The following is a 26,206-nucleotide window of genomic DNA, read 5'->3' as shown; positions in this document are numbered from 1 at the left end:
AATTCTGGCGGGTGTGCACACTTTTCTGGAGACAATGTCTATAACTTTCAAAGATGTTAAAAATGGTTGATCGTCCGAGAGAATACAAGGCCCACCGCATTAGCATAAGCTTCCTTCAGACACGTGGAACCACGCTGTGCTGGCTACTGAGCTCGGCTCAGAACCGGGGTGTCCCCTGGGTGGCCCTCCCCGCGTAGTCCTCCTCCGTGTGGTCCTCCTAAGCACGGCTTCCAGCAGGGGTCGCTGCGCCGCCGCCGCTGCTCCCGTGTGCCCCGCCCGGCCCCCTCTGCCCCGCCTGCGCTGACGGAAGGGGCGGGGCATGAGCAGGGCGGGGCCTGGAGGCCGGAGGTCAGCGCGGCTAAGAGGAGGGAGGGGGGAGGAGCGGCCATAACCTACAGGTAACTGTGCTCCTTCCTGGCGCGGGTGCCCCCTCACTCTATTGCTACACCACGCGCGCTTGTGTCATAGGGGTGCGGTGAGCGCTTCTGTCCGCCCGCGCTTCTTGCCAGATCTCCACGAGTGTCTCCCGCATCCTGGCCTGGCCGGGCCAGCCTCGGGACGCCCCCTGGACCCGGGGGCGATAGGGGCCGTGGGAACCCGGAGTGCAGAGGCTGTCGCCCCTGGGCCCGGCACCTACTGCTGGCTCCAGACGCAGACCGCGAGCTCCAGGACGCAGGTGTCCAATTTCCCTTGACCTTGAGAACCTGGGGAGGTGCGCACCCCGCGGGAGTGGGAAGGGAGCGAGGGGAATCCGACCCGGTCTCAGCAGGTAGTTCCCCTCTGAGGTCACCAGGAGAAGGGAGGATTTTTAGTGCCATAGACAAGTAGTTAGACCAGGTTATGCTTACGGAGTAGTGAACAGGCTCAGGAACGTGGACCGATCTCCACAGGTCAAGGACAGCATTGCCTCTTACAGCCTTAGATTAGTTCACAGATTTTGTATCTCTCCTGAATATCTCACCCGAAATTGCCGTCGGGCTTCCTGCCACCCTGCTTACGTCCACGTTGTCGCCAACGAAATCTCTTAAAATGCACTCCTGTGGGATCACTTCCCTACTTAAGATCTATCTGTGGCTCCCCTGCGCTCTGGGTTAAGTCCAGACTTTGCTATGCAAGGCCCTTGGAGATCTAGCCTCTTGCGTATCAACCCATTCCCATCTTTTTTTCTTTTCCGGGTTCATTCTAATGCTACAGTTCTGATCTACTTTCATTCCACAGTAATTAAGCACTTAACTCTGTGCCAGGCACTATTCGGGGCACTTAGGATACAGCAGAGGAAAAAAACACAGGTGAAGGTCCCCACCCTTGTGGAGTTTATCTTCTAGTAGGGGAAACAGGTTAAAAAAAAAAAAACTGGCAAATTATAGACTATGATAGCAGGTAATAATAGTGGGGGAAGGACGCAGAGCATAGTGAGGGGAGATTGGGAGGACACGATGCCTATTAAATAGAGTTGGAGTGAGTAAACCTCATTGAAGTGAAGATGAGCTTTCCATGCAGACATCTGGAGTAAGACCGCTCCAGGTGCAGCTGGAACAGATGTGCCTGTTGTGTATGAGGAGCAGCAGGAAGGCCAGTGTGGCTGGAGCTGAGAGGAAGGGTGAGAGAGGCAGGAGATAAGGTCAGAGAGGACATGGAGGGGCCAGATCAGAGAGAGCCTGTAAGCCACGGTAGGGATTTTGCTTTTCTCCGTGCTTTTGTAGGGTTTTGAGGAAAGGAGTGACGTGGTGTAAATTACTTTTGAAAAGAACCACTCTGACCACCCAATGGAGAACAGACTCTAGCAGTGGTAGATGATGGTGGCCTGAATCTGTGGTGGCAGTGGCAGTGGCAGGCTACTGGTCATGTTTTGAAGATAAGCCAATGTGATTTCCTGACATAATGCATATGGGTATGAGGGAAAGGGCAGAGTCAAGAATGACTGGAAGCTTTTGTTCTCAGCAACTAGAAGGGTGGAGTTACCATTAACGGAGGTGGGGAAGGCTGCAGGTAAAGCAGATTTGGGACTGGGGATATATCATGAGTTTGTTTGTGGACCAGTTTTGGAGGTGCCTGTTATACACTCAAATAGAGATATTGAATAGGCCGTTAGATATCATGTCAGGGGTCCCCAAGGCTACCTCCAAGTTCACTGATTCACTAGGAAGACTCAGCAGGACCCAGCTGGGGTGCACGGCTATGATTTAATACAGCAAAAGGATAGAAAGCACAATCAGCAAGAGAGAAGACGCATGGGACAAAGTCTAGAGGAAACCAGGAGCCAGCCTCCCAAACCAAGAGTCCTTTGCCAGTGGAGTCACACAGGACATACTTAATTCCTCCAGCAACAAATTGTGACAATATATGCGAAATGTCTATCAGGAAAGCTCATTAGAGACTCGGCCCAGAGTTTTTACTAGGACTTGGTCACAGAGGCACCCTCTACCGAGAATGTACAAAAGTTCCAGCCTCCGAGAAGGAAAGCAGGTATTCAGCATAAATCAAACTATACAAACAGTTTAGGCACAGTGAGCTACTCCTGTCCGTTTTGGAAATGGTGAGAACCCTCCTGAAATTCAAGTTCCCAGACATCAGCCAAAGGCTACCTTGCAAGCTGACCTTTCTAAGGATAGCAGTCTCAGGCCTCCTATATTAACTCTTTTCTGCACAGATATACAAGTATGGAAACTAGAAGAAAGGTCTGGAATGGGGATATAGATTACAGAATAGTTGGTATATAGGTGGTATTTAAAGCTATGGAAATGTCCGTTGTCTTCATATGCATTTGTCAAAACTGATGGATAGACTGAGCTGGGTGATCTGAATGTAGAAGAGCAGAGGACCAAAGACTGAGCCCTGGTGTCCTCCAGCATTAAGATGTCAGGGAGAAGAGAAGGAAGCAACAAAGGAGTCTTGAGAAAGCGCAGCGTGTAAGGTAGGAGAATAAGGTGTCCTGGAAGCCAAGTGGATTTAGAAAAGGAGAGGCATTGAAGAGAATATAGACAGCCCTTTTGAGGAGTTTTGTTGTAAAGAGGAGCAAAAAGGAGGTAGTGGCTGGGGGGTAGTGGATAACAGAAGGTTGGTTGGTTTGTGTTTGAATGAGAAGTAACAGCATGCTGATGAGAATGGTCCATTAGAAAGCGAAAAATTACTGTTGTAACTTGTTGTGTCCCCAAAGGTTAGATTCAGGCCACCTTTGCCATCAGAACTCTCCTCAGGCATCCCAGCTCTGGGCTCCAGCCTGTGCAGGGTCCAGCCTCCATCCTCTGGACCACGGTAGTCAGTTTACTGGTCCACATTCCACGTACATGGCAGCTCCTTGAGGACAAGGACTGTGTATTTTATATTTTATACGTAGGCCTCGCTGGCCACTTGGCATATGCAGGCAAACAAGTGAGTGTGGAGGTGGATGGAATAGTAGGTAGAATGCTTATTTCATTTTTTTTTTTTTAAAGATTTTTATTGGGGAATTGGGGGAAGGGGAGCAGACAAGTTGCTGTCCTTTTGTTCTTCAGTCTAGTTGTGGAGGATGTTGCTTCACTGGCCCAAGTTGGCACCATCATTACGCTCTTCCCGGGTGAGGCAGATCAGTCGCCGGCTCCTGGACGGCCGTTCACGGCGGCTTGAGGGCCACTCACGCTGGCTGCTGGCTACACACAGTAGCCCACGGCAACCCACTGCAGCAAGGGCTGCAGCCTACGCCGTCGCCAGCGACTCCCGGCAGCCCAGCTCCAGGTTGAGCTGTTATTCAGCATCTTAGCTGAAGAGGGCAGTGTCACTGGCCCTCATATGTGGGATCTGAACCGGGGCCCTCTGGCGTCCCAAGCCAGCTCTTAACCACCGCGCCACTTGGCCGGCCCCTCATTTCATTCCTTGAAAGTGAATCTTCAAGTATTCACTGGTTTTATATGTGCTGAGCAGATTAGGGATGGGAGTGAGGAATGTGGCACAGTTCTTGCCCTGCCACTACCCTTTAGAGTTTGGGATATAACAATAGTACAAAAGACATATAGCACTGGTACAGCATGAGTTTGGAAAAGTGCATGGTGAGCGGGCAGGGGAGGGTGAAGGAGGACTGTGCATCTTATATGGAGCCATGCTAAAGGGACAGAAACTTTTTTTTTCAGTGGTAGAATCCATTTTTTCAAAGGAAATATATTTGCCAACACCGCTACTCTGGTTGAAGAGGGGTTGGGGCCCAGTTAGCCCTCTCCTCTGGCATTCCCAATCTGCTGACCAGTTTCAAAGCTCTGAGGCAGAACCTGGGCTGTCAGACCCTACCCATGGCCCTGGCTATCCACTGCCAACATCTATAAATGGTTATCTCCAGCAAGAATTAGGGTAATGTGTTTTCTCAATATTATGTTCACAAATTTTATGTAAACTTCGAGCATTTACCAAAGTTTGCCTGCTGGAGAGCGAAGCAGATCAGAAATAGAGGGAGTGAGTAGCTAATATATATATACAGAGGTCATACTTGGCTTGACATTTTGGTTATGTTTGTTGTAATTACATGTGAGTGTGATTTTAAACAGGAATTTTGTGCTAGTTAAGTTTCCTAGTGTAGGTAAATATAACTCTATTTGTGATGTGTGCAGAGAGCACCATCATATCCAGGCATTCCTCACAGGAGACAACAGTGGTGAAAAGGCAGGACTTTGGGGGGTGGGGGTGGGGTGTGGAGGTCCAGGGACTGACAGAGATAGGATCTCCCCCCAGGATTTCTTCTAAGTGGGGGTGACGCTTCCTCGCTGTCCTCTACTCCTGAAACTTTCCACTCTCTCTGGTATTACAGTCAGTGAAGGTTAGCTTTTTGTTTAAAAGAAAATGAGAAAATGTCATGGGGTAGCAGAAAGAGCCATGCGCTTGGAGACAGAAGAATGGTGGGTAGTTCCGCATGGTGGTAAAGAGCTTCGACTTAGGAGCCAGGGAGCCTGGGTGTGAATCCACTTAGTATCTGTGTGACCCTGTAACTGAGATGGGCTTGTTGGAAGGAATAAATGAGTTAATATGTAGAGCAGTGTCTGACCCATAGTAATCAATGAGGGTTAAGAAGACAGCATTGGAACCCTGGCTGTACCACCCACCTACTAGCTGTATGACTTAGCAACTTGTTCAGTTGCTCCAAGTCTCATTTGTACTCATCTGTAAAATAAGGGTCCTGCACAGAGTTGTCCCTGAGAGGCTGCCCTTGTCATCTCTGCAAACACATACAGCTCTGCGACTACTGTTAATTGGAATAGAACATGCTGCCAGGTCCTCAGCTCCCAGGCATACATATGGCCTGTGGCATTATACCTGATATTAAAAAATAATTTGCTGTAGTCACCTAGACCAGAGTTTTCAAACTTTTTTCTTTTATTGTGTTCCACAGTAAATACATTTTACAGGATGACCGTGTGTGTGTGTAATCGTAACAAAACTTTCATGAATCAGTAGTTACTCTTACTACATGCGGTGCACTGTAATACTTTGTATACCCTTCAATTTTAGTTCTTAAAAAGTAAAAATTTTAATAATGGCTCATGACCCACAGTTTGAAAAACACTGACCTAAAGATAGGCAAATCATTATTAAAGTCAGTCTTCATCTCCATTACATGAGCATCTTATACTCCACTCTGGTCTAGGCCCAACAGCAGATGGCAATTTCCACCAGGGCTGTCTTGGCCCATAACTTAGACACCACCTGGATAAATTTCAGTGAGCCTAGAGCTTAGGCCCAACACAGAATTCCTGAGGCTGATGACAGAGAGCTCTGGCCACTTATGGTTCAACTTCCTGTGTGTTTGGGTGGGTGGGAAGGGATGACAGGCTCTGCTTGTGAGTGAATTACTTTTCTTAAAATTTTACACTGTGAAGAATATATGCCAAAAACATTAACAGTGGTTAGTTATCACTGAGTGGATTACGGGTGGTTTGAATTTTCCTTATTTCTTTCAAATATTCTACCTTATATGAAAATATTTTTCATATGTAAACATTGAAATCTCGTTTCTCTTAAAAATTATATTATTACTAAAAAATCCTTACCTGACAAAATAAAGGATAAAAAAAAAATCTTTATTTGGCAAAATAAAAAGTAGTCTAGGGCCAGCCGAGTGGCTCAGTTGGTTAAGAGCTTGCTCAAGAGTTTGAGCTCTGAGCAACAGCGGTTCGATTCCCGGCCCGAGCTGAGCAGCCACTGAGCTGCCAACCGGTAGCAGGATGGCTCAGCTTTAAAAAAAAAAAAAAGTAGTCCACCATTAGGTAAATTTCTAAAAAAAATGTTTTGATTGTAGTGATCCATGGGAACTACTGAAATAAACTGTTTTCTTCCTTTATCCCTGCTTATATAAAATTTAAGGTTCTTTATAAATGATTATTATTTGTTCTGTATTAGTTAGAATATATACACAAATAATACCAATATTTCTCCTTAAGGTGCTTAAAGTAGTTTCTCGTCAGTATTTTAGAGTACTCCATGGATTTCATAGCATTTAAAAATTGTTTCAAATTATAGTGGTGTTGAAAAACAGCCCTTAAATTGAGCCTGCTTTATTTCTCATTTAAGACTCACATTGGGGTCCCAAGAGCAATGAGATAATAGAGTTGAGCCTGTGTCGTCTGCCTCATTCATGCCAACAAAAATAAGGGCCAAAATGTTAACAAATGTAACTTGGAAGTAGCTCGCTATGTACTCTTGAGTGGGCTTACAGGTAATTGCTGTTGTCAGCTTTATGATGAATGGAAAGTAGGAAGGAAAACTCATGCGAATCATTATCAAATCAGTCTGAAAGTACAGCCATGGTACAAAGGAAACCCTTCTCACATTACTAAATCATGGTCATAAAACCATCTTGATGTACTTGAGAAGGTCTGCCACCATCATAAGAAGATGGTTTCTGCTGCCTTTGAGGTAATGTAGGAATTGATTGCTCTCTGGCATGTCAGCACCTTAGTGCCTCAGGAAACAATTAACCTCGTTTGTGGGTCTCTACGCCTCTTCCTTCTCTGCTAGCTAATGCGTCTGTTAAACAGTGGCAAGAAGGTGTAAAAGGAGGTAAAATGAAGACCTGTCCAATCTGTTCATTCCTGGCTCCGATGTGCTGGGACTGGACGTTGAAATAAAGTTTAGAGATTCACTCTGGGTTTTATGAGGTCATGATCTGTTGTCCTTCCTGGGCAAATTGTACGAATGTAACATATGTCAGTAAATAGTCTTTCTCTCCCTGAGATTTTTTTTTTTTAAACAAATCATCAAGAACTATTGTTAATATTTTTCAGTAGCAATCAGTACCCAAGTTAATTTGGGGTTTAGAAAGTGTAGAACCAGTGCCCTCACACATATTAGTATCTAGTTCCATCCTCATGACCACCCTGTGAGGTGAGCACATTAATTACAGCCTGAAGATTCATCACGTACAGGGCATGGCCCTCAGTAGATGCAGACCAATATGGCCTATTGTAGGGGAACTTAAGTACAGTACTAGATATTAAGTGTTCATGGTGTGAATGGTTTCTGTTGTAAGAATGCCAGAACAATGCACTTGTGAAATAAAACGGAATTATTGTGTTTCAGGTTATAAGCACAATGGCTATGATGAGTGTCAGATTGCCTTCCAGTGTTCTAAGAAAGGATGCCTGGATTGGACTCTGGGGAGTGCTGCGAGGGACACCTTCATATAAACTCTGTGCTTCTTGGAATCGATACTTATATTTTTCTAGTACCAAATTAAATGCATCAAGTTATAAAACACTTTTCCATAACGTTGTCTCACTGAGACTCCCAGGGCTTTTAATATCTCCAGAATATATTTTCCCTTTTTCCATAAGACTCAAAAGTAATCTCAGTTCTAAAAAATCCACTAAAAAGACTCTGCAGAAAGTCGATGATGAAGAGGACTCTGATGAAGAGAGGGATCACGGTGAGATGACGGAGCAGGAAGAGGAGCTTGAGGGTGACCCCGGTGTGGTCAAAGACTACAAAGACCTGGAAAAAGTAGTGCAGTCTTTCCGGTATGACATCATCCTGAAGACAGGCCTCGATGTTGGAAGAAAGTAAGTATGCTGCACATTTTATTGCAAAATCACTTGTCGTCTTGGTGGTTATTTTAACGCAGCATTACCAGTCACTACAACCCATATGGTGGTGAAGAGTAACCATAGATATGAAAGAGCCTTATAGGAAGCCTGTTTCAATTATTTCATTCTATAGATGAGAAAAATAATTCCCTAAGAAGTCAGGTGACTGCCTGCAAACTCCATGTGCCATATGTCCTTGATTCTAAAACTCAAAAGTAAGACTGTAAGATGAACCACTGATTTAATAACAGCTTTGAGGAGAAAAGGAACTGCCATGTTAGATGTATGTAGCAAACATGAAATGCACCTGGGTTTTACAAATGCTACAGCGTGAAAAGATCCCTCTTAGAATCAATGGACGCAGTATAACATGGTGGTTAAGAATGCAGGCTCTGCAGCCAGACCACTGGGGTTTCAATCCTGGTTTGTGTATGACCTTGGGCAAGTTACTTAAATTCTCTGTGCTTCATTTCCTTATCTGTCAAATGGAGATAATAGAACCTACTCTAGGAGGTAGTTGATAGGATTAAATGAGTTTTTCTCTATTTAAAGCATTTATAGCAGTGCCTGGCACATAGTAGGTACTCAGTATATGTTAGCTATATGTGTTCATACATGGCGCCTAGGGATATTAAGTGTAACTTTCAAGATTTCTTTAATATTCTCAATTTCTGCTAGACTAGCTACATAAGACTAGTGACTCATTGTTCATTCATTCCTTTGGCAATCATTGTGTGCATACTGCATGCAATGTAAGAATTATGGTATGAATGATAAATTCAGAAAGATTTCTTTCTGCAACTTGTACCTTTATGACCTAATTTAATGGCATAGTTTAATTTTTTAATCTGTGAAGCTTAAGGACTCAGAGAGGCGCCTCTGAGCCTGCAGGCACCCTGATGGGGATTTGTTAAGTATTCTCTGATATTTGGAAAACTTGTAAAGGGGCTTCTCCTGCTCCCAGAGTAGTAGCTGCTGCTGTAATTATTAAGCAGAACCCCAGATGTCAATCACCTGGAGTCAGAACATCAAGAGGAAAAGGCACTGATTTTTGTCTGCATCCTCCCCTGGTCTAGTTGCCCCAGTGATTAAATTCAGAGAGCTTAGCAGCTGCTGGATTGGAGCTCCCCCAACCTCCATGCAGACTAGTAGAGGATTTCTTAATGGCCTCAGCATAGATGTGGTGCCTGGTTTTCCTCTCAGAGCACAGAACAGGTATGTGAGGGGGAAGGGAGTGCCCACTTGTCTGTCGTGAATCGCAGGAGCTCCTGCCTTGCAGGCAGCTACTGCACACAGTCAGGTGGAGAACCCCAGGCCCTGTCCCCATTGGGGCTGACGGCGTGCCCTGAGCCCTCTGGGAAAGCCCCGTCAGTACTCATCACCTGCCCTATAGCAGTAGCACACCTTTACAGCAGGTCAGCATCTTTTCAGAAGTGCCCTTTCGTCTCCCTGTTTTAGAGACATGTGGGAGCAGTTGACTTTCACTTCCCCAGCACCCAGAATGGTGATTTTGTGGGGAGGTCAGTCACTCACTGTCAGAGTAAGCATTAATCGCAGGTGTTTTACTCAGACTTGTATAATTGTTTTGAATGCATTTCTATTTTAAAGCACCTTGACCTTTTTCTTTTCTTTTTCTTCTTGTTTTAAAGCAAAGTGGAAGATGCATTCTACAAAGGTGAACTCAGGCTGAATGGGGAAAAATTATGGAAGAAAAGCAGAACGGTGAGATGTTAAGACAGCCAGATATTTCTGTCTGTTGCTCTGCCAGTACTCAGTTAATGCCACCCCCAATTTCCGCTTGGGCTTCTTCCATGGGACGTGCTTGTATCTGTCTTACCCTCTCTGAGCTCTCCCTAGGGCCTGGTCTTGCTAGTGAGAATCACCAGCCAGCTCCAGTCACACAGGCCACCAGCCATAATGACTTTGAGATGAAGTTTCCTCTTTTTCTTTAAAATTTTAAGACAAGCCACTATCAGAATTGGAAGGCATATCCACTAATTAAACTTCCAAGTCATTAACGTTAGCCCCTATGAAATCATAATAACCAGGCTAAAAAGAAACATTTGATCCACATAGAGATTTCTTTGACCTGCTGTTACCTGAACAGATGTGTAATTCTCTCCAGCTCAGCAGTATACCCCTCCCCTGAGCACCTGCTGGATATACTGCTCTGTGTACAAGGCAGCTAACAAAAAGGTTTCATGTTTTTTGACAGCTCCGTATCAATACTATTGTTAAGTCACTTATAAGTGTTAAAAGAAAATGTATTTCCGGTATCCATTGTTGTTACAATAAATCATATAAAAGTCCTGTTAAATATATGTATTTTTGTAAAAATTAATTATATAAATACATCTAGAATTAAAATATTAATATTTTTAGTACTTTTAAGTGGAGCATTCTGGATAGTTCCTTCATGCTTTTTATTTTCTGAAGTTTTTTTTTTAAAGATTTTATTGGGGAATTGGGGGGATGGAACAGTGCTGGGGAATTGGGGGAAGGGGAACAGACAAGTTGCTGACCTTTTGTTCTTCAGTCTAGTTGTAGAGGACATTGCTTCACTGGCCCAAGTTGGCACCATCATTGCGCTCTTCCCGAGCGAGGCAGATCAGTTGCCAGCTTCTGGATGGCCGCTCACTGCGGCTGCTAGCCGCTCATGCTGGCTGCTGGCTACACACGGTAGCCCATGGCAACCCACTGCCACAGGGGCTGCAGCCTACACTGTCGCCAGCGACTCACGGCAGCCCAGCTCCAGGTTGAGCTGTTGTTCAGCATCTTAGCTGTGGAGGGCAGTGTCAGTGGCCCTCACATGTGGGATCCGAACCGGTTCCCTCTGGCATCCCAAGCCAGCTCTTAACCAACGCGCCACTTGGCTGGCCCTATTTTCTGAAGTTTTTACAAGTATGTATCACTCTCATAATTGGAAAAAACAATAATGATAGTAAAAGTTAAGAAACCAATAAAAAAAGTGTATGACACAGACCCTTTGAAAAGTGTGGAAAACACAGCCATACGAGGCATTGGCAGATATGACCTCCTAGTCAGTGTCCCGGAAACAAATATCTCAGGGAAATTAAACACACATTTGGAGGTTGTATTTATCTGAGCTTCTCTCATTTGAAAACACCCATGGGTTTGGAGCACCTGAGCTGTATCCTGTTGCCCTGGGACATAGGAGGAGGTAAGCCACCGGTCATGGACCTGGGGGAGCACTGAGGCTTTCTTCAGGGCCCTTTCTCCCGGGATCAGGCAGGTTCTTGTAGCAAAGTGGACAGGAGGAGGAACTCCCCAGTGCCTGTCTCAGCCATGAAGCCACAAGGCCCACAATCACTCTGATGGCACCTAACCCGGCAGGCTCGGACAGCGAGTGTCAGTCATTGCTCAGTGCGCAGCAGGAAATCGGCTCTCTGGACATGCATCTGGAGAGCACTCCCTTCTTGTCCTTTAATTGCCTTTTCCTGGTTAGCCCAGCCCCCTTCTTGCCAGCCACAGTCTTCCACAGGCAACACCTGCTCTTGCTGCGGGATGCCTCCGTGCCAGGGCCTCATTTACAAACACCACAGTCTATTTTTCTCCCTGTGCTTTGAGGTATTGTTAACTACAGCCTAATTGCTGCTGCTTCATTCTGCCTTGGGTTGTCTCGGCTGCCTTCCAGATTTCTCCTGAGGGTCAGCATGGGAAGGGGCCAGTGTTAACACTCTGGCTGCCTTGTTACTAGGAGGCCTGGTAGCCATAGTAACTGCAGCTATGGGGAGATTTGAAATGTAGATATTTGGAACAGTCCCTAATCCCAGCCAGTTTTGCTTTGTGTCTGCTGTGCCTTCTCCCACATTAGGAAGGACAGGGCCTTGCAGGGATAAAAAACACCTCCCCTTCCATGGCCTGCCCTGGAGGGCCTGCGCCTGGCTACTGGCCCTGAATGGTCAGGTGCTTGTCTGATGCTGCAGCTCTAACACTGGCTCCCTGCAACTGGGCAAAGCTTTTCTGTGAGCTGCAAACCAGGTGGGGCCCGGAGTGCTGTAGGTGCTGGGTAACTGTTGACTCAGACGGAGAGTGTGTGGAGCCCAGGTATGGGGACTGAAACCTTCCTAAATTTACCGTCCCTGAGACTGGCCCCAGGGTAGAGGAGAAAACTCCCTTCCCTGTTCTCCGCCCTAGAAGTAAGCCACCAAAGGGACCCACTCTTCAGGTACACGTTAGTCTGCTCTTCTCTTAAGGGCAGACATCGCGTCACGCACAGTATGTGTATGAAAGGATACACAAGAAAGTTTGCCTTTTCTCTGTATAGCCTTTTCTACCTTTTAAATTTTGTATCACGTGCATATATTTTAAAAATGAATTTTAATGAAACAAAATTATGCCAAAAAAGGCAAAGCAGAGTTCCCAAACCTTATATTTTTGGACATTGATTTTTCAATGTTCACACTGTTGGAGCTGCGTGGTCATTTTTTTAAATTGAGCCCAGCAGAACAACAGGAGGACAGAGCCGCCAGAGGAGGCCGAGGTCAGTCCATCCTTCAAACCCAGGGGGAGAAGCAGTCTTCATGCCTGGCTATGGCGTGCGCCTTTCTGCTTCACAGCCCAAAGGGGAGAAAGTTACTGGTTCAAAACCGGCCCCTGTGTGAGTTTTGCATCCCGGCACTCTGGGCTGCCCTGGACTGACCAGGGTGGCATTGTGGCAAGCAGCGGTGCAGGCCCATGTTGGAGGCTGAGTGTTGGGCCTGCAGAGGCCTTGCATGGGTGGGAGAACAGACATGGGCTTGCCATGGTGAGGTACAGATATCTTGACAACATGAAGTTGTGACTGCCTCAGAAAGCACCCACAGGAAAATAAGGTAAAAGTCAGCATTTGGCACCATGCTGCTTCAACAGAAGCTCTCCCGTGGGCTTCTAAGTGCTTACATGTGCCCACTTGGGAGTCCATGGCCCACACATGGGGTTCCCCCTTCCCCTTGGAAGAATGGTGAGCAGGATGAGATGGCCACTGGTCATCCCTGGCTTGTGTTCTAATAGAAGAAGCATATGACATCTGGGTCGGCGTAGCCCCTTCCTGAGTTGCTGGGCAGATCGCCTGGGACCCTGAATCGCCAAAACTGGGTATCAGTGATGGGCTGTCAGCACCCTGGCAACAATGACATGACTACCCCAGGGCATGCCCTGCACTAGCTTAACCCAAAGCTCCCATCTGGGCAAGAGTGGCTTTGATCTCAGCCCTCTGAACCCACTGAGTCAGCATCCAACTTGGCCCTCTTTTCTGTGACATTTCCATCTTTGTGAATTGAGTCCTGTCTCTCTCCTTTTGTTCAATTTAAATATGTTGGTATATAATATATTAGTTATATTAGTTTCAATTGTACAGTATAGTGATTCTACATTTTTATACTTTACAATATGATCACCCCACTAATTCTAACAGTTATTATCTGTCACGGTGCAAATTCATCACAATATTGACTCTACTCGCCTTCCCCTGTCTCACTCATCCACCCCCCTCTCTGTGGCATGCATCCCTTTGGTCTCTGTTTCCTGTTTTTCTTCTTGATGATGTGGCATCTCTGGGGCCAGCCAGGGCTAGAAAAGCAGTTTCTTTACTTCCATTTCTCTAAGAGATACAGCTGACCACTGCTCCACGGTGACTAATTTCCAACCAGCTGCCTGGTGCCCAATTATGGGTTGAAATCAATGAAAGTGTTACACTGGAAATTCTCTTCTCAGTGCATGTAGTCATTACTGGGTACATAGTCTCTAAGATTGTGCCCCACTTTCTTTGTCCTTTGCCATTGTTACCAGAATAAATGGCTCTGTACCCGAGTTTCCCTAACTCATCCACTAGAGGCGAGTATTTGAGCCCCACTACACAGGGACTGTCCACAAGCGGCCAGTCGTCTAGGTCTGAAGAAAGGACACTGGCTGGCATTACGCCACGTGTGTTTGAAGCACATCCGAGTGAGGCCCTAGGGACTTACAGAGGAACCGGGACCTTTTCTCACTGCCCCCTGGGTGAGGATCACCTGGTAAAAACGCAAAGTAGGGGGGATGTCTGTGGTGGCCCGCATTTCCCAAGATGGAATGAAGGCTCAGCTCTCTTTTACTTTTCAGGTGAAAGTAGGCGATACATTGGATCTTCTAATTGGAGAAGATAAAGAAGCAGAAACTGAAACGGTGATGCGGATTCTCCTGAAAAAAGTGTTTGAAGAGAAGACTGAAAGTGAAAAATACAGAGTGGTCTTACGACGGTGGAAACAGTTAAAATTGCCTAAAAAGAGTACACTTAAATAAATGGATTGCTTTTTAGCGATAAAGCTGCGTTCTAGTGGTGGGGGAAAGAGCTACCTTAAAAATCAGACATTTTCATTAAAATAAAGTTCTACCGTTTGGAATCTGCCGCGCCATTTTGTGGAAATCAGGATCCATATCTTGGAGACACTACCAGTGGCCTGGATTCCCCCCTGGGATTGACTGAGGTGTGTGCTGAATAAACTAAGCCTAGAGAGCGTTTTAACGATTAGCCTACCGTTTCCCACATGAATTACCTCAGGAGGCAGTGTAAAATAAACGGGCCTTGTTGTTCGTGTTTTTCTCTCACTTTCATCCCTGTCAGCCAGCTTCCCTGGGTTCAGGCTTTTTAAGGCAAAACTAAGCAAAGTGGAGGTTCCACTTCATATCCTTAAGGGAGAAGCGTTAGGAGACCCTCTCCCCACTGGCCTTTCTGAATTACCAGCAAGTTGGCCTTGGTTCTCTTGTTTGTCTTCAAAAGTCTGAATGTGTAAACTTCCAACTAATTCCAAATGGGCTACTTAAAGGCCCATTTAAAATGAATTATTTAGGGCAGGGGGTTGATAAACTAAGATAGCCAGAGACTTTTTGTATGATACTCAAGAATGGTTTTTACATTTTTTTAATGTTTAGAAAAAAGAAAGGAATATATGACAGAGACCTTATGTGGCCCACAAAGCCTAAAACATTTACTATCTGGACCTTTACAAAAAGAATGTAATGACCCCCCTGGTTTAGAGTAATAAGCTGAGGCTTTAATTTTCAGGTGAAAAAATACATAGATTTTATCAATGAAGAGGATAAATCAGAGACCAATTATTTTAATTCTCAAGAAAGTGTTAAAAAGGGGACAAAGCCTAAAAAAGAGTAGTAGTAGAAGGGACAGACAAACATACATCATCTAAGAAAAGGGCATCTGCATATATAAATTAATTTGTAGATTCCTAGGAGCTATTTCCTAGCACTAGAAGGGTCAACTCAAATAGGAGGAGACATTTGGGTTGTGTCATGTCAAAAAGACTGGCTATGTCTGGGTCCTTTTATTTGCCATCCAGGAGTGCCCGAGAATTCAGGTTAACTGACAGTAAAGAAACCTGTAGCCTGAAGTACTGGGATGTTTGGAACCGTGAGTCTGGAAGTCTTTTTCCAGCTCAGATTTCAGAAAACTCAGGAAAATCAATTTTCATTTGCAAGCTTCAAGCTCTCAGGAAGAAATATATACTGTGCACTGTTACAGAATTTTTCTATTTTACTACTTATTAAACAGGCTTTACTAAGTCATCAGTAAAAATAATACATTCAATTTCAGCATAAGTTAGTTATGAATTATAACAGGAGATTACATTGATTTCCACACTTTTCCTCATTTCCCTCATCTCTCTGTCCCTTTCTCACTCTCCGTCTTTCTCCCTCTCCTTCCCTCCTGTCTTCTCTTTCTCCCTCTCTTCAGAAAATAATAGCCTGAGAGGTCTTGGGTGGTAGGGAGCAGCACGATCTCGTGACATGCCAGGGTTCCCGGATTTTAGGTTCGGTCTTGCCATTAGCAAGTTGCGTTACTTTGGTCATAGTTTGACCTTAACTTCCGAGCTTCAGCTTCCTCATTGGTCAGATGAGGATACGAACTGCCTTGCCTTGTCATATCTTTGAAAGTTAAAACGTGTTGTATGAGGCAAGGTGAATTTACGGTAGCAAGAGAGCAGGAAGGGCTATTTGAAAGGCTTTTTGAAACTTGGTAATTAATACCTAATTTAGCTGCTTGGCAGGGTTTGACCCATCAAAGACAACTCTGTTTTTAAAAATCAAACTAAGAAAAAAGACATCCGATGATGGAGAATTCTGTTTTGGTCATAGCACATGGCAAAAACTAATCTTTCACATAGTTTGTCTACAGTGCAAGGAATTTGGAACATATTTATGAAACAGTAACAGAAACAAAAGCAATTTATAAAGATTTATGGACCTCTTGCAGCTCACTCATTACTCGACTCAAATGATAGCTGCTTTATAATGCCTTCCTAGCAAGGCCTGCTAAGGGAAAATGTGACCGATGTGATGAAAAGATTAAAGATTTGGATGTTTCTAATGCAGTGGTTCTCAACTGGGGTGATTTTGCTGCCCAGGGATGGCAAATGGTAATGGTCCTGAGCTATATTTAGTTGTCACAGCTAAGGGGGTGGTATGCGCACTGTGGGTAGAGACCGGTGATGTTGCCAAACTCCCTACGGTGTACAGATAGCCCCCACAACAAAGACTTATCTGACCTAAAAAGTCAATAGTGCTGAGGTTGAGACACCCTGCTCTAATGGGATGACAGGGAAGAATCTTTTTTTTTTTTTTTTTAAGATTTTTATTGGGGAATTGGGGGATGGGAACAGCGCTGGGGAATTGGGGGAAGGGGAACCAGACAAGTTGCTGTCCTTTTTGTTTTTCAGTGTAGTTATGGAGGACATTGCTTCACTGGCCCAAGCTGGCACCATCATTGCGCTCTTCCCGGACAAGGCAGATCAGTCCCCCACCTCTGGACGGCCGCTCTCGGGGGCTGCTGGCTACACACGGTAGCCCATGGCAACCCACTGCAGCAGGGGCTGCAGCCTACACTGTCGCCGGCGACTCAGCATCTTAGCTGTAGGGGGCAGTGTCACTGGCCCTCATATGTGGGATCCGAACCGGGGTCCTCTGGCATCCCAAGCCAGCTCTTAACCAATGCGCCACTCTGTTGGTCCTTTCTTTCTTTTCTTTTTTTTTTTTTAATTGGGGAACAGTGTGTTTTTCCAGGACCCATCAGCTCCAAGTCAAGTAGTTGTTTCTATCTAGTAGTGGAGGGCACAGCTCAGTGGCCCGTGCGGGGATTGAACAGCAACCTTGGTGTTATGATCACTGTGCTCTTAACCACCTGAGCTAACTGGCCGCCCCCCAATTTTTTTTAATAGTACTTGTCTGCTCAGGAAAATCTGAAAATGCTTCCAGTGTGTGTGCAGTTTTTAAAGGATGAACAATTTAAAGTTTTGACTGTATGTTGGTAGAGGCCTATCTAGCCCTTTTACCAGTAATGGTTGATCCTTTCAAAAAACAGCTCTCTTCTAGGAAATATGATGCTAATTGCATATCTCTGCCAAATAGCATTTACTATCTTTCCTATAAAATTATATTGATGGCTAGGCAACAGTTTATCTTTTTAGCATTTTGGGGAGAAAAACAGACATTTGGGGGATAATTCTTAAGTCATGGTTTATTTGGCCAATAATGATTGGGGAGACTAAAACATAACTACCGTTTTTCAAGAAATTAAAAAGAAAACACTTCATTTGGCATGGTGGTACATGTTCCATGAATCTTTTTAAAGGGTGTGCAGTGTGTATCAGACAAGTAAAATGGCACTCCACTAAAGCTGTGCCTTATTTTGGTCCTATAAATATTTTGCCTTTCAAGGTTACCGTCACAATTATCAGTCAACTTACTGACAATCTCAGGGGGTAGTGAAGGAAATGATAAACTCCATCGAGCAGACTCAACAGTGTGTGCATCTCCCAAGCTGCTTTCAGTGAGTCACATCGGCAGCTTAAAATCAGCTGTGGTAGGAGTGTTTTCACCTTGGAAGTCAGCAAACACCATGAACCAGGGTTTATTTTTCCCTTGGAGAGCCCATTGTTAAACATTTACCAACAAGCCATTGGAGGAATGGGGACACACACCCACAAGGTTTTCCATTAGGAAATGCCTGAGCACCAGTATCCACCCTTCAGGTTCTTTCAAGTTCTATTTTTCTCCTCTCTCGTTTTCATTATTTCCACAGGACCTCCTCCCGTACTTCAGTCAACTATTCTGACGTGTTTAATGTGTATCTTTTTGTTTGTATGCATTCTTGTAAAATGTGTTTTGCTGTTCTGTGCACATATATTTAAATTTCACAGTTGGCATTATTATATATTTCATTTGTATCTTTTTCACTCAGAATGGTTTTTAAGATCCATCCATGGCACTAGAGGTACAGCTAATCCATTGCTTCCTTGCTGCATAAACTCCAATGCATGTACCACATTTTGCCTCCCCACTCTCCCAGCGACATTCTCCCAGACTCCGCCAACTTCTCTCACCACATATAACACAGTGCTTGCTCACTCTCCACAATGGCGGCACCAGCCTGCCCTCCCACCAGCAACACACAACATGCCTGTACCTACACAGCCTCACCCAGCCCCTGGCACGATCCAGCTTTCTGACTTCTGCCAGTCTAATATAAGTGTAAAGAGGTACAGTTACTTGTAGCATGTGCTCTTCATAAGTTCTCCTCTCTTACACACACAAGCTCCCACAGCCAGCTGCTTCTGTGTTTTGGTAGCTGCCACTCCCCAATCTATTGCTTGGAATTTCTCTGAGGCCTCTGAAATCAGATGCAGCCTTCTGAGATGGTGGTTTTCCTCTCCTCTCAAAGATGTGCTTATTGGCCCTTTTAAAAGTTTTTTTGATCATCGTTATTGGTCAACCCGGTCTATCAGAAGCAGGATGGTGAAGATTTCCAGTACAGATGGCGGGGTAGGTAAACACTGTGCTCACCTCCTCTCAGGACCACATCAATTACTAAACCACAGAACAACCATTATTGAGAATCGCCTGAAGTCTAGCTGAACTGAAGCCATACAACTACATACAGGAGAAGCCACCTTGAGGCTGGTAGGAGGGACAGAGATGCGGAGCAAGCTGGTTCCACACCCACATTTGACCAAAAAAGTCGGGAGGGATATCTCAGCTGCAGAGATCCCCCACCCTGAGGAGCAGCCCCTCCCCAGCTGGGCAGAAAAGTCTCCTTAACTTCTGCTTGTGAAAACCAGTGGAGACTGTGGCTGATTCAGATGGAGGGCGGCTCGATTCCCAGGTGCTTCTCTTAAGAGGCCCGCGCACAGACTTACTTGTTGGATTCACTCTCTCTGAGCTCCAGCGCTGGGGCAGCAGCTTGAAAAATGCCAGGGACATACACGGAGGAACGGAATTGCCTGGCATCAGAGTGAGGGCGGGAGGGGCAGCTTTCTCCTGGATGGAGGAGCTGGCGGAAGCCATTTTGTTTCTTTCCTGAGCCCGCCCCCTTCCTTACTGCAGATGCAAGCAGACGCCATTACCTGAGTCTCCATCAAACTGGCTATTACCTTTCGTCTGCCCCACCCTAGTGATTCTGAGACCACACCCAAGCCCCTTCCAGTGGCTTTTCTGTATAAATGGTCTGTCTGCCTTGGTTCATGCTGCAGACTTTCCTAAACTCTCTCAAAGGTTCACAAAACCCAAACAAGCAGCGTCTGGCTTTGGCATGTCCTATACCTCTGGCTGAGCAGCCTTAAGTCCGGCACTAGCAACAGCTGGCTTTGGTTCGAAGTTTGGCCAAGGCACCACCAAGCACAGTGTGGGTGGTGGCTACCTCTGGATTTTCTTTGTGGCTCATGCCAGATGGCCCTGGGAAGGACACAGGCTGCTGCTGAACTTTGCCTGCAGCGGGTCCCCTCTTAAGAGGCCCCAGGGCTGGCAGGCCCAGTGGTCTACTTCAGGCTGGGCCAGAACATCACCTGGCCACCTCCAAGGACGACACGCCCAAGGGGCAGACTAGTCAGACACCAGACCCCTCCTAAAGTGAACCCTGCTCTTAGGGTCAGCTCCTGTATAACAGCTCCCCCACTGTAGTCACAGCCAATCCTCACAACCAATCAGCCTGAGGTTCAGTCACTCCCATTGATGTGCAACAGCAATCAAGTTTCAAATACAACAGGAGGGTACTCACAACCCATACAAGGGACACACCTGGAGCACCCAGCTGTGGTAACCAGGGAGACTGCACCACTAGGTCCCACAGGACACCTCCTACATAAGGCCACTCACTAAGACCAGAAGGCATAGCAGCCCTACCTAATACACAGAAACAAACACAGGGAGGCAGCCAAAATGGGGAGACAAAGAAACATGTCCCAAATAAAAGAACAAAACAAAGGTCCAGAAAAAGAACTAAACAAGAGACAGACAAGCAATCTACCAGACACAGAATTCCAAACACTGGTATAAGAATGTTCAATGATCTCAGTGAAAACTTCAACAAAGAGATAGGAACATAAAAACAGAGATAGAAAACATGAAAAAAAAAACCATCAAAAAGAATCAGTCAAAAAATAAAGAATACAATAACAGAAATGAAGAATACAGGGAATCAACAATAGATTAGATGAAGCAGAAGATTGAATCAGCGATTTAGAAGATAAGGTAGCAGAAAACATACCATCAGAACAGCAAAAAGAATAAAAAAAAATGAGGCTAGTTTAAGGGGCCTCTGGGACAACATCAAGCGTACCAACATTTGCATCATAGGAGTTCCAGAAGGCAAAGAGAGAGGGCAAGGAATTGAAAGCCTATTTGAAGAAATAATGACTGAAAACTTCCTTAACCTAGCAAAGAAAATAGACATACAAGCTCAGGAAGTGCAGGGAGTCCCAAACAAGTTGAACCCAAAGAGGCCCACACCAAGATACATCATAATTAAAATGGCAAAGGTTAAAGACAAAGAGAGAATCCTAGAAGCAGCAAGAGAAAAGTAATTACCTACCTACCTACCGACAAGGAAGCTCCCATAAGACTATCAACTGATTTCTCAACAGAAGCTTTGCAGGCCAGAAGGGATTGGCAAGAATTATTCAAAGTGATGAAAAGCAAGGACCTGTAACCAAGATTACTACCCAGCAGAGCTATCATGTAGAATTGAGGGCCAGATAAAGAGCTTCCAGACAAGAAAAAACTAAAGGAGTTCATCACCACCAAACCAGTATTACAAGGAATGTTAGAGGGACTTCTTTAAGACAAAATAAATAAATAAATAAATAAATAAATAAATAAATAAATAAATAAATTACAGTAATACCTTGGTTTGTGAGCCTAATTCATTCCGGAAACAAACTACTCGTATTGCAAGACATCACTCGTTTACCACATTAAAATATATTAGAGCTGTTTGCTTGTCTTGTGGAACACTCGCAAACCAAGTTACTCACAATCCAAGGTTTTACTGTATAAATAATAAAATGGTTAGGGAGACCACTCCATGGACTGTGTAGATGCCTTACCACTGTACTGTACACCTGAATACTATTGAATGTCAACTATAATTAAATGTATATTTAAATATATGTTTATATATATTTAAATATTCCATTAAATATATATATGTATATATATACACATATATATATATGTATATATATGTATATATATTTAATTCACAGGATGTGGAGTACAGCATAGAGAATAGAGTTAATGGAATTGTAACAGCTATATATGATGTCAGAGGGGTAGTAGATTGGGGGAGAGGGGTTATCCCTTTGTGAGGGGTGTAAATGTCTAACTATTACATTGTTTTGTACACCTGAAACTAATAAAACATAATAAAATGGCAAAAACTACATCTCTATCAAGAATTACTTTAAATGTAAATGCATTAAATGCTCCAATCAAAAGATAGGGTGGCTGAAAGGAGAAGAAAACAAGACCCTTACATATGCTACCTACAAGGGACGCACTTCAGATCAAAAGACACACACAGACTGAAAGTAAAGAGGTAGGGAAAAGATATTTCATGAAAATGAAAACAAACAAAAAAAGCTGTGGTAGCAATACTTACACCAGACAAAATAGACTTTAAAACAAAGGCTGTAACAAGTGACAAAGAAGGACCCAATAAACCCACTTCAGGGTATTTATCTGAAGAAACCAAAACGCTACTTCGAGGGGACATATATATCCATATGTTCATTGCAGCATTGTTTTCAATGGCCAAGATGTGGAGGCAGCCTGGGTGTCCCTCGATCGAAGAATGGACAAAGAGGGGGTGGCACATATATACAATGGAGTATTGCTTGGCCATGGATGGGAATGTGTTGTTGCCATCTGAGGCTGCATAGATGGACCTGGAGGGTATTGTGCTGAGTAAAGTATGTCAGATAGAGAAAGACAGATGCAATGTGATTTTGCTTAAATGTGGAATCTAAAGAACAAAATAAACCAACAAAACAGAAACAAACTCATAGATACAGAGAATATTTTGATGACTGTCAGACAGGAGGGGAGTTGGGAATGGGTGAAAAAGGAAAAAGGATTAAGAAGTACAAATTGGTAGTGACAAAATAGTCATTTGGATGTAAAGAATAGGGAATATAGTCAATAATATGGTAATAACTATGTATAGTGCCAGGTGGGTACTAGTCTAGTCAGGGGTATCACTTCTTAAATTATATAAATGTCTAACCACTATGCTGTATGCCTGAAATTAATATAAAATAATATTGAATGTCAACTGTAATTGAAAATTTTTAAAAGGGGGGAAGGTGAAAGGGACTAAGAGGTTTAAATTTCCAGGTATAAAACAAGTAACTCATGGGGATGTAATGTAGAGCATGGGGAATATAGTCAATAATATTGTGATAGCATGGTTCAGTGTCAAGTAGTTGCTGGACTTATCATGGTGATCACTTCTTTAGGTCTATAAATGTTGAATAACTATTGTGTACACCTGAAACTAGTATAATATTGTATATTAGCTATATTTTAATGAAAATCTTTTTTTTTTTTAAAGGCATGGTGAAAGTCTACAATTTTGCTAGGTCCTGAGGACATGGATCACTCATGATGTACTTCTTGATTCCTTCGCAGAGATGTCAACTGCACCCAGTGGGCCTTCCATTCCAGGATTTTATTCTTAAAGGTGGAAAGACCTTCCCCAAGTCAGACAAGTGAAGCCCCAAAGACTGCATGCAGTCAGGGTAGAACAGCAAGCGTCTAAAATAGGCAATTTCTGTTGAGAGGTCTGGAATGGTGATAGCCATTTCTGGAGCCCGACTCAGAGGGATTAGATACCCCACAACATGTGTAGAAAATTGTCTTTAGGATTGTAAGGGAAATCCCTTAACTCTTGATTTTGAGACAGATGACGTCGAGGCTAAAATGATAGCAGCCAATTCCGGATCTAAGCAACACAGTCAGTATTGATAACCTGAAGAGAAGGCACCCATCCATCGCCATGGGCCTAACACATGCTGAAGTATGTCTCCTCACGCTTGGAACTGTGCTTATGCTAGGATTTTGGCTTGTCAAACCCAAGAAGGAGATGGGATTCAAACCTTGGATCAGAAATAGCAGGAACTGAACCCCAGAAAGACCAGGGCAATTGAGTTCTGCAGCCAGCACTCACAGCATATTTAGCAACTGTGTTTCAGTCTGAAGCAGGAGAGGAACTGTGCAGTAACCTCCTGCAGGTGTGCGGCAGGCCCCAGTGCTGCCGTCACATCTGGGATGGCTTCAGCGGTCTGTACTGAGGGGAGGAGCCATGGGTCTGCTTATATCCACATGCATCTTGAAAATCAGTTTCAGGCAATTGTCAGGTTCTGTGCTGTTTACCATCAGAACCTTCTCCCCAAGCTAAAACAGGCTTCTTCACTACCAACTAATGAGGTTGAGACTAGTTAGAATCAAGGAATGGTGCTCAGGAGATAGCAGGTGTTACAAATATTTTTGCTGAACGAATTTCCTTTAGAGGCGGAGATGATGCTTTCTGCATTCCTTGTTCTATTTCCTGAGGCACTGAAAGATTTCCTGAGTCAAACACTCTCACCTGGACGGATCCAGAAGCTCGGACTGTGGACAGTCAGCAAAACCCCAAGTTACATGGCGGGGGACCACTAGGTAGAGACGAAGAAATTTACTAAGCACAACTACACAAGTGGCAGCATGGAAATCAGCAGCACAGACTTTGGAGTTGCCTGGCATCAATACAGGCCCCCAGCACGGCTAGCTGTATGACCTTGGCCAAATTCCTTAACCTCCAGAAACATCCCCTTCTGTAAAATGGGGGATAAAAATATCCACCCCACAGGATGTCTGCGAGGGTTAAATGAAGTAATGCTTTGTCAGGTCCCTAGTACATTCCTGACTCATGACAGGAGTTCAGAAAATGGGAGCTTTTATGAAAAACAGCATTCCATGTAATTTAGGGACCCACTGTCACTTCTGAATACACAACCGTCACACTGCTGGAGCTTCTGGAAGGAGGGGCGATGGCATTACATGCTTTCAACATCTGCCAGGGACACAGTTCACCATCTGGACTACAAACTCTAGAAGAACAAATGAATTCTCACTCTTGAAACTAAAATCAACAGACATGCTTTCCTCCATGCAGAACTGTTCTGGCAAAAGCCATCACATTTGGCCGGTGCCCCTAAGCTGTGATGCTGAAGCCTATGTAAACCTGCCTCTTCCCTCTGACCTAAACGCTAAGATTTAGTTTACCACTAGTTAAGAAGTAGTCAGTTTTATTTGAACACAACAGGAAACCACTTATGTAAGCTCAGATCTATTTCTAAAAATCAGGAAAGAGCTAAGCCTTTAGTTTCCGTATGTACGCAGACGTTCATGGCAAATTTTGTGAAGTTAGTGTAGTTCAGTGGTTCTGAGTGCGGCCCCTGACATCAACACCAGCATCAATGGGGAATGCAAATTTTTAGGCCCCACCCCAGTCCTGCTGAATCAGAGCCTCTGGGGAATGGGACCCAGCCATCTCGGTTTTTTTTTGTTTGTTTTCTTTTTTCTTTTTTATCTGAGCCATCCTGCCACCTGTTGGCAGCTCAGCTCGGGCTGTGAATCGAACCAGCGACCCTGTTGCTCAGAGCTCGCACTCTTGAGCGAGCTCTTAACCACTGAGCCACACGGCTGGCCCCAGCCATCTCCTTTTAACTTGCCGTCTGGTGGTTCTGGCCCTAGTTGGTTGCAGATAAGAGTCCCACCCAGATCCCCATCGCCAGGGCACCCATCCTCTAGCTGTTTGGAGCCAGCTACCCATACACGGTGGTCCTTCTGGAGCACTTACCTTGGCCAAAGGGAGCCACTCTGACAGGCGAGTTGCCCTCTTCCCCTGGGCTACACCCCACACAATGATCAACGGGCCCCTCTGCCTCAACTGGGGCCAATTCTGCCCAATGGTTCATATTCTAGGAGTTCAGTGGAAGGGACTGAAGCTCGGCTGCAGGAGACCACCCCGCTGCTGTGGCCTTCCCCGACCCCGTCCTGCCTTCCTCACACGCCTCCTGACATCATGCCCTCCATCAATTGCACAAGAACCTGAGTCTCAGGCTCTGCTCTGGGGAATGTGATCCACACAGTTACTTTCACAATCTCAAAAATGTTACTATTACCAGAACACGTCTGTCCACAATTGCCACAATTATTTCACCCAGGGCAACTCCAAAACCAGCACACCCATATCTAAGATCAGACAAACTGAGGCTTAGAGGAAGTAAGGGAAAGGACATCACACGTTGAGATCTGAATCTTTGTGCATGGTGGTTCAGGGGGTGGTTAGCTCCGGAGGCGGTATGGCATAGTAGACAAACTTGGGTTCAAATCCTGACACTGCCATTCGCCAGTTGTGTGAACTTGGGCAGTAAAACTACTCCTCTCCCCCTCCTTCCCGCAAAACAGAGAACAGCTTTATAAAAATTGAGATGGCATAACTCCCTTCAGGACCTTAGCTTTCTTGTCTTAATAGGTATAATTATGGAACTTAGCTCACAGGCCTTTTGAAAGGATTACGAGATGGCCCAGGTACAGCTCTTAGCAGTGTGTCTGGCACATGGCATATATTCAACCAATGTTAGGTGCATTGTAAGGAACAGGAGCTCAGAGTTCACTCCTTTCCCAGCACTGGCCATGGGATATTAGATTTATCTGGAAGCTCCCTTGGAGTCCACTGCATCTCACCATTCCAGTGACCATGGAAAGGAATGTGGTGTGGTGTTCTTATCCCTGAGAGCTAGATTTTATAAGTAAACTCACAAATATTGAAATTCTCTGTGAATTTTCTTTTTGGTAGA

General features: G+C 44.8%; 1 protein-coding gene across 3 annotated transcripts; it reads left to right on the top strand.

Moving 5' to 3' along the window:
• Positions 1-328: 328 nt before the first annotated feature.
• On the top strand, positions 329-14,422 carry MTRES1 (mitochondrial transcription rescue factor 1). Of its 3 annotated transcripts, none has more exons than XM_019665882.1 (4): positions 329-398; positions 7,540-8,018; positions 9,692-9,764; positions 14,142-14,422. In XM_019665882.1, the coding sequence occupies exons 2-4, from the start codon at positions 7,552-7,554 to the stop codon at positions 14,319-14,321; spliced, it is 720 nt and encodes a 239-aa protein (XP_019521427.1). In that variant the 5' UTR covers positions 329-398; positions 7,540-7,551; the 3' UTR covers positions 14,322-14,422. The 3 variants fall into 3 exon arrangements, with proteins under 3 accessions (XP_019521427.1, XP_019521429.1, XP_019521428.1); XM_019665884.1 differs by lacking the exon at positions 329-398 and adding an exon at positions 406-676; XM_019665883.1 differs by lacking the exon at positions 329-398 and adding an exon at positions 636-712.
• The last annotated feature ends 11,784 nt before the right edge of the window (positions 14,423-26,206 follow it).

This window comes from Hipposideros armiger, unplaced genomic scaffold (assembly GCF_001890085.2).
Source record: "Hipposideros armiger isolate ML-2016 unplaced genomic scaffold, ASM189008v1 scaffold_456, whole genome shotgun sequence".
Lineage (NCBI taxonomy): Eukaryota > Metazoa > Chordata > Mammalia > Chiroptera > Hipposideridae > Hipposideros > Hipposideros armiger.
This window is presented reverse-complemented; position numbering and strand designations above follow the sequence as displayed.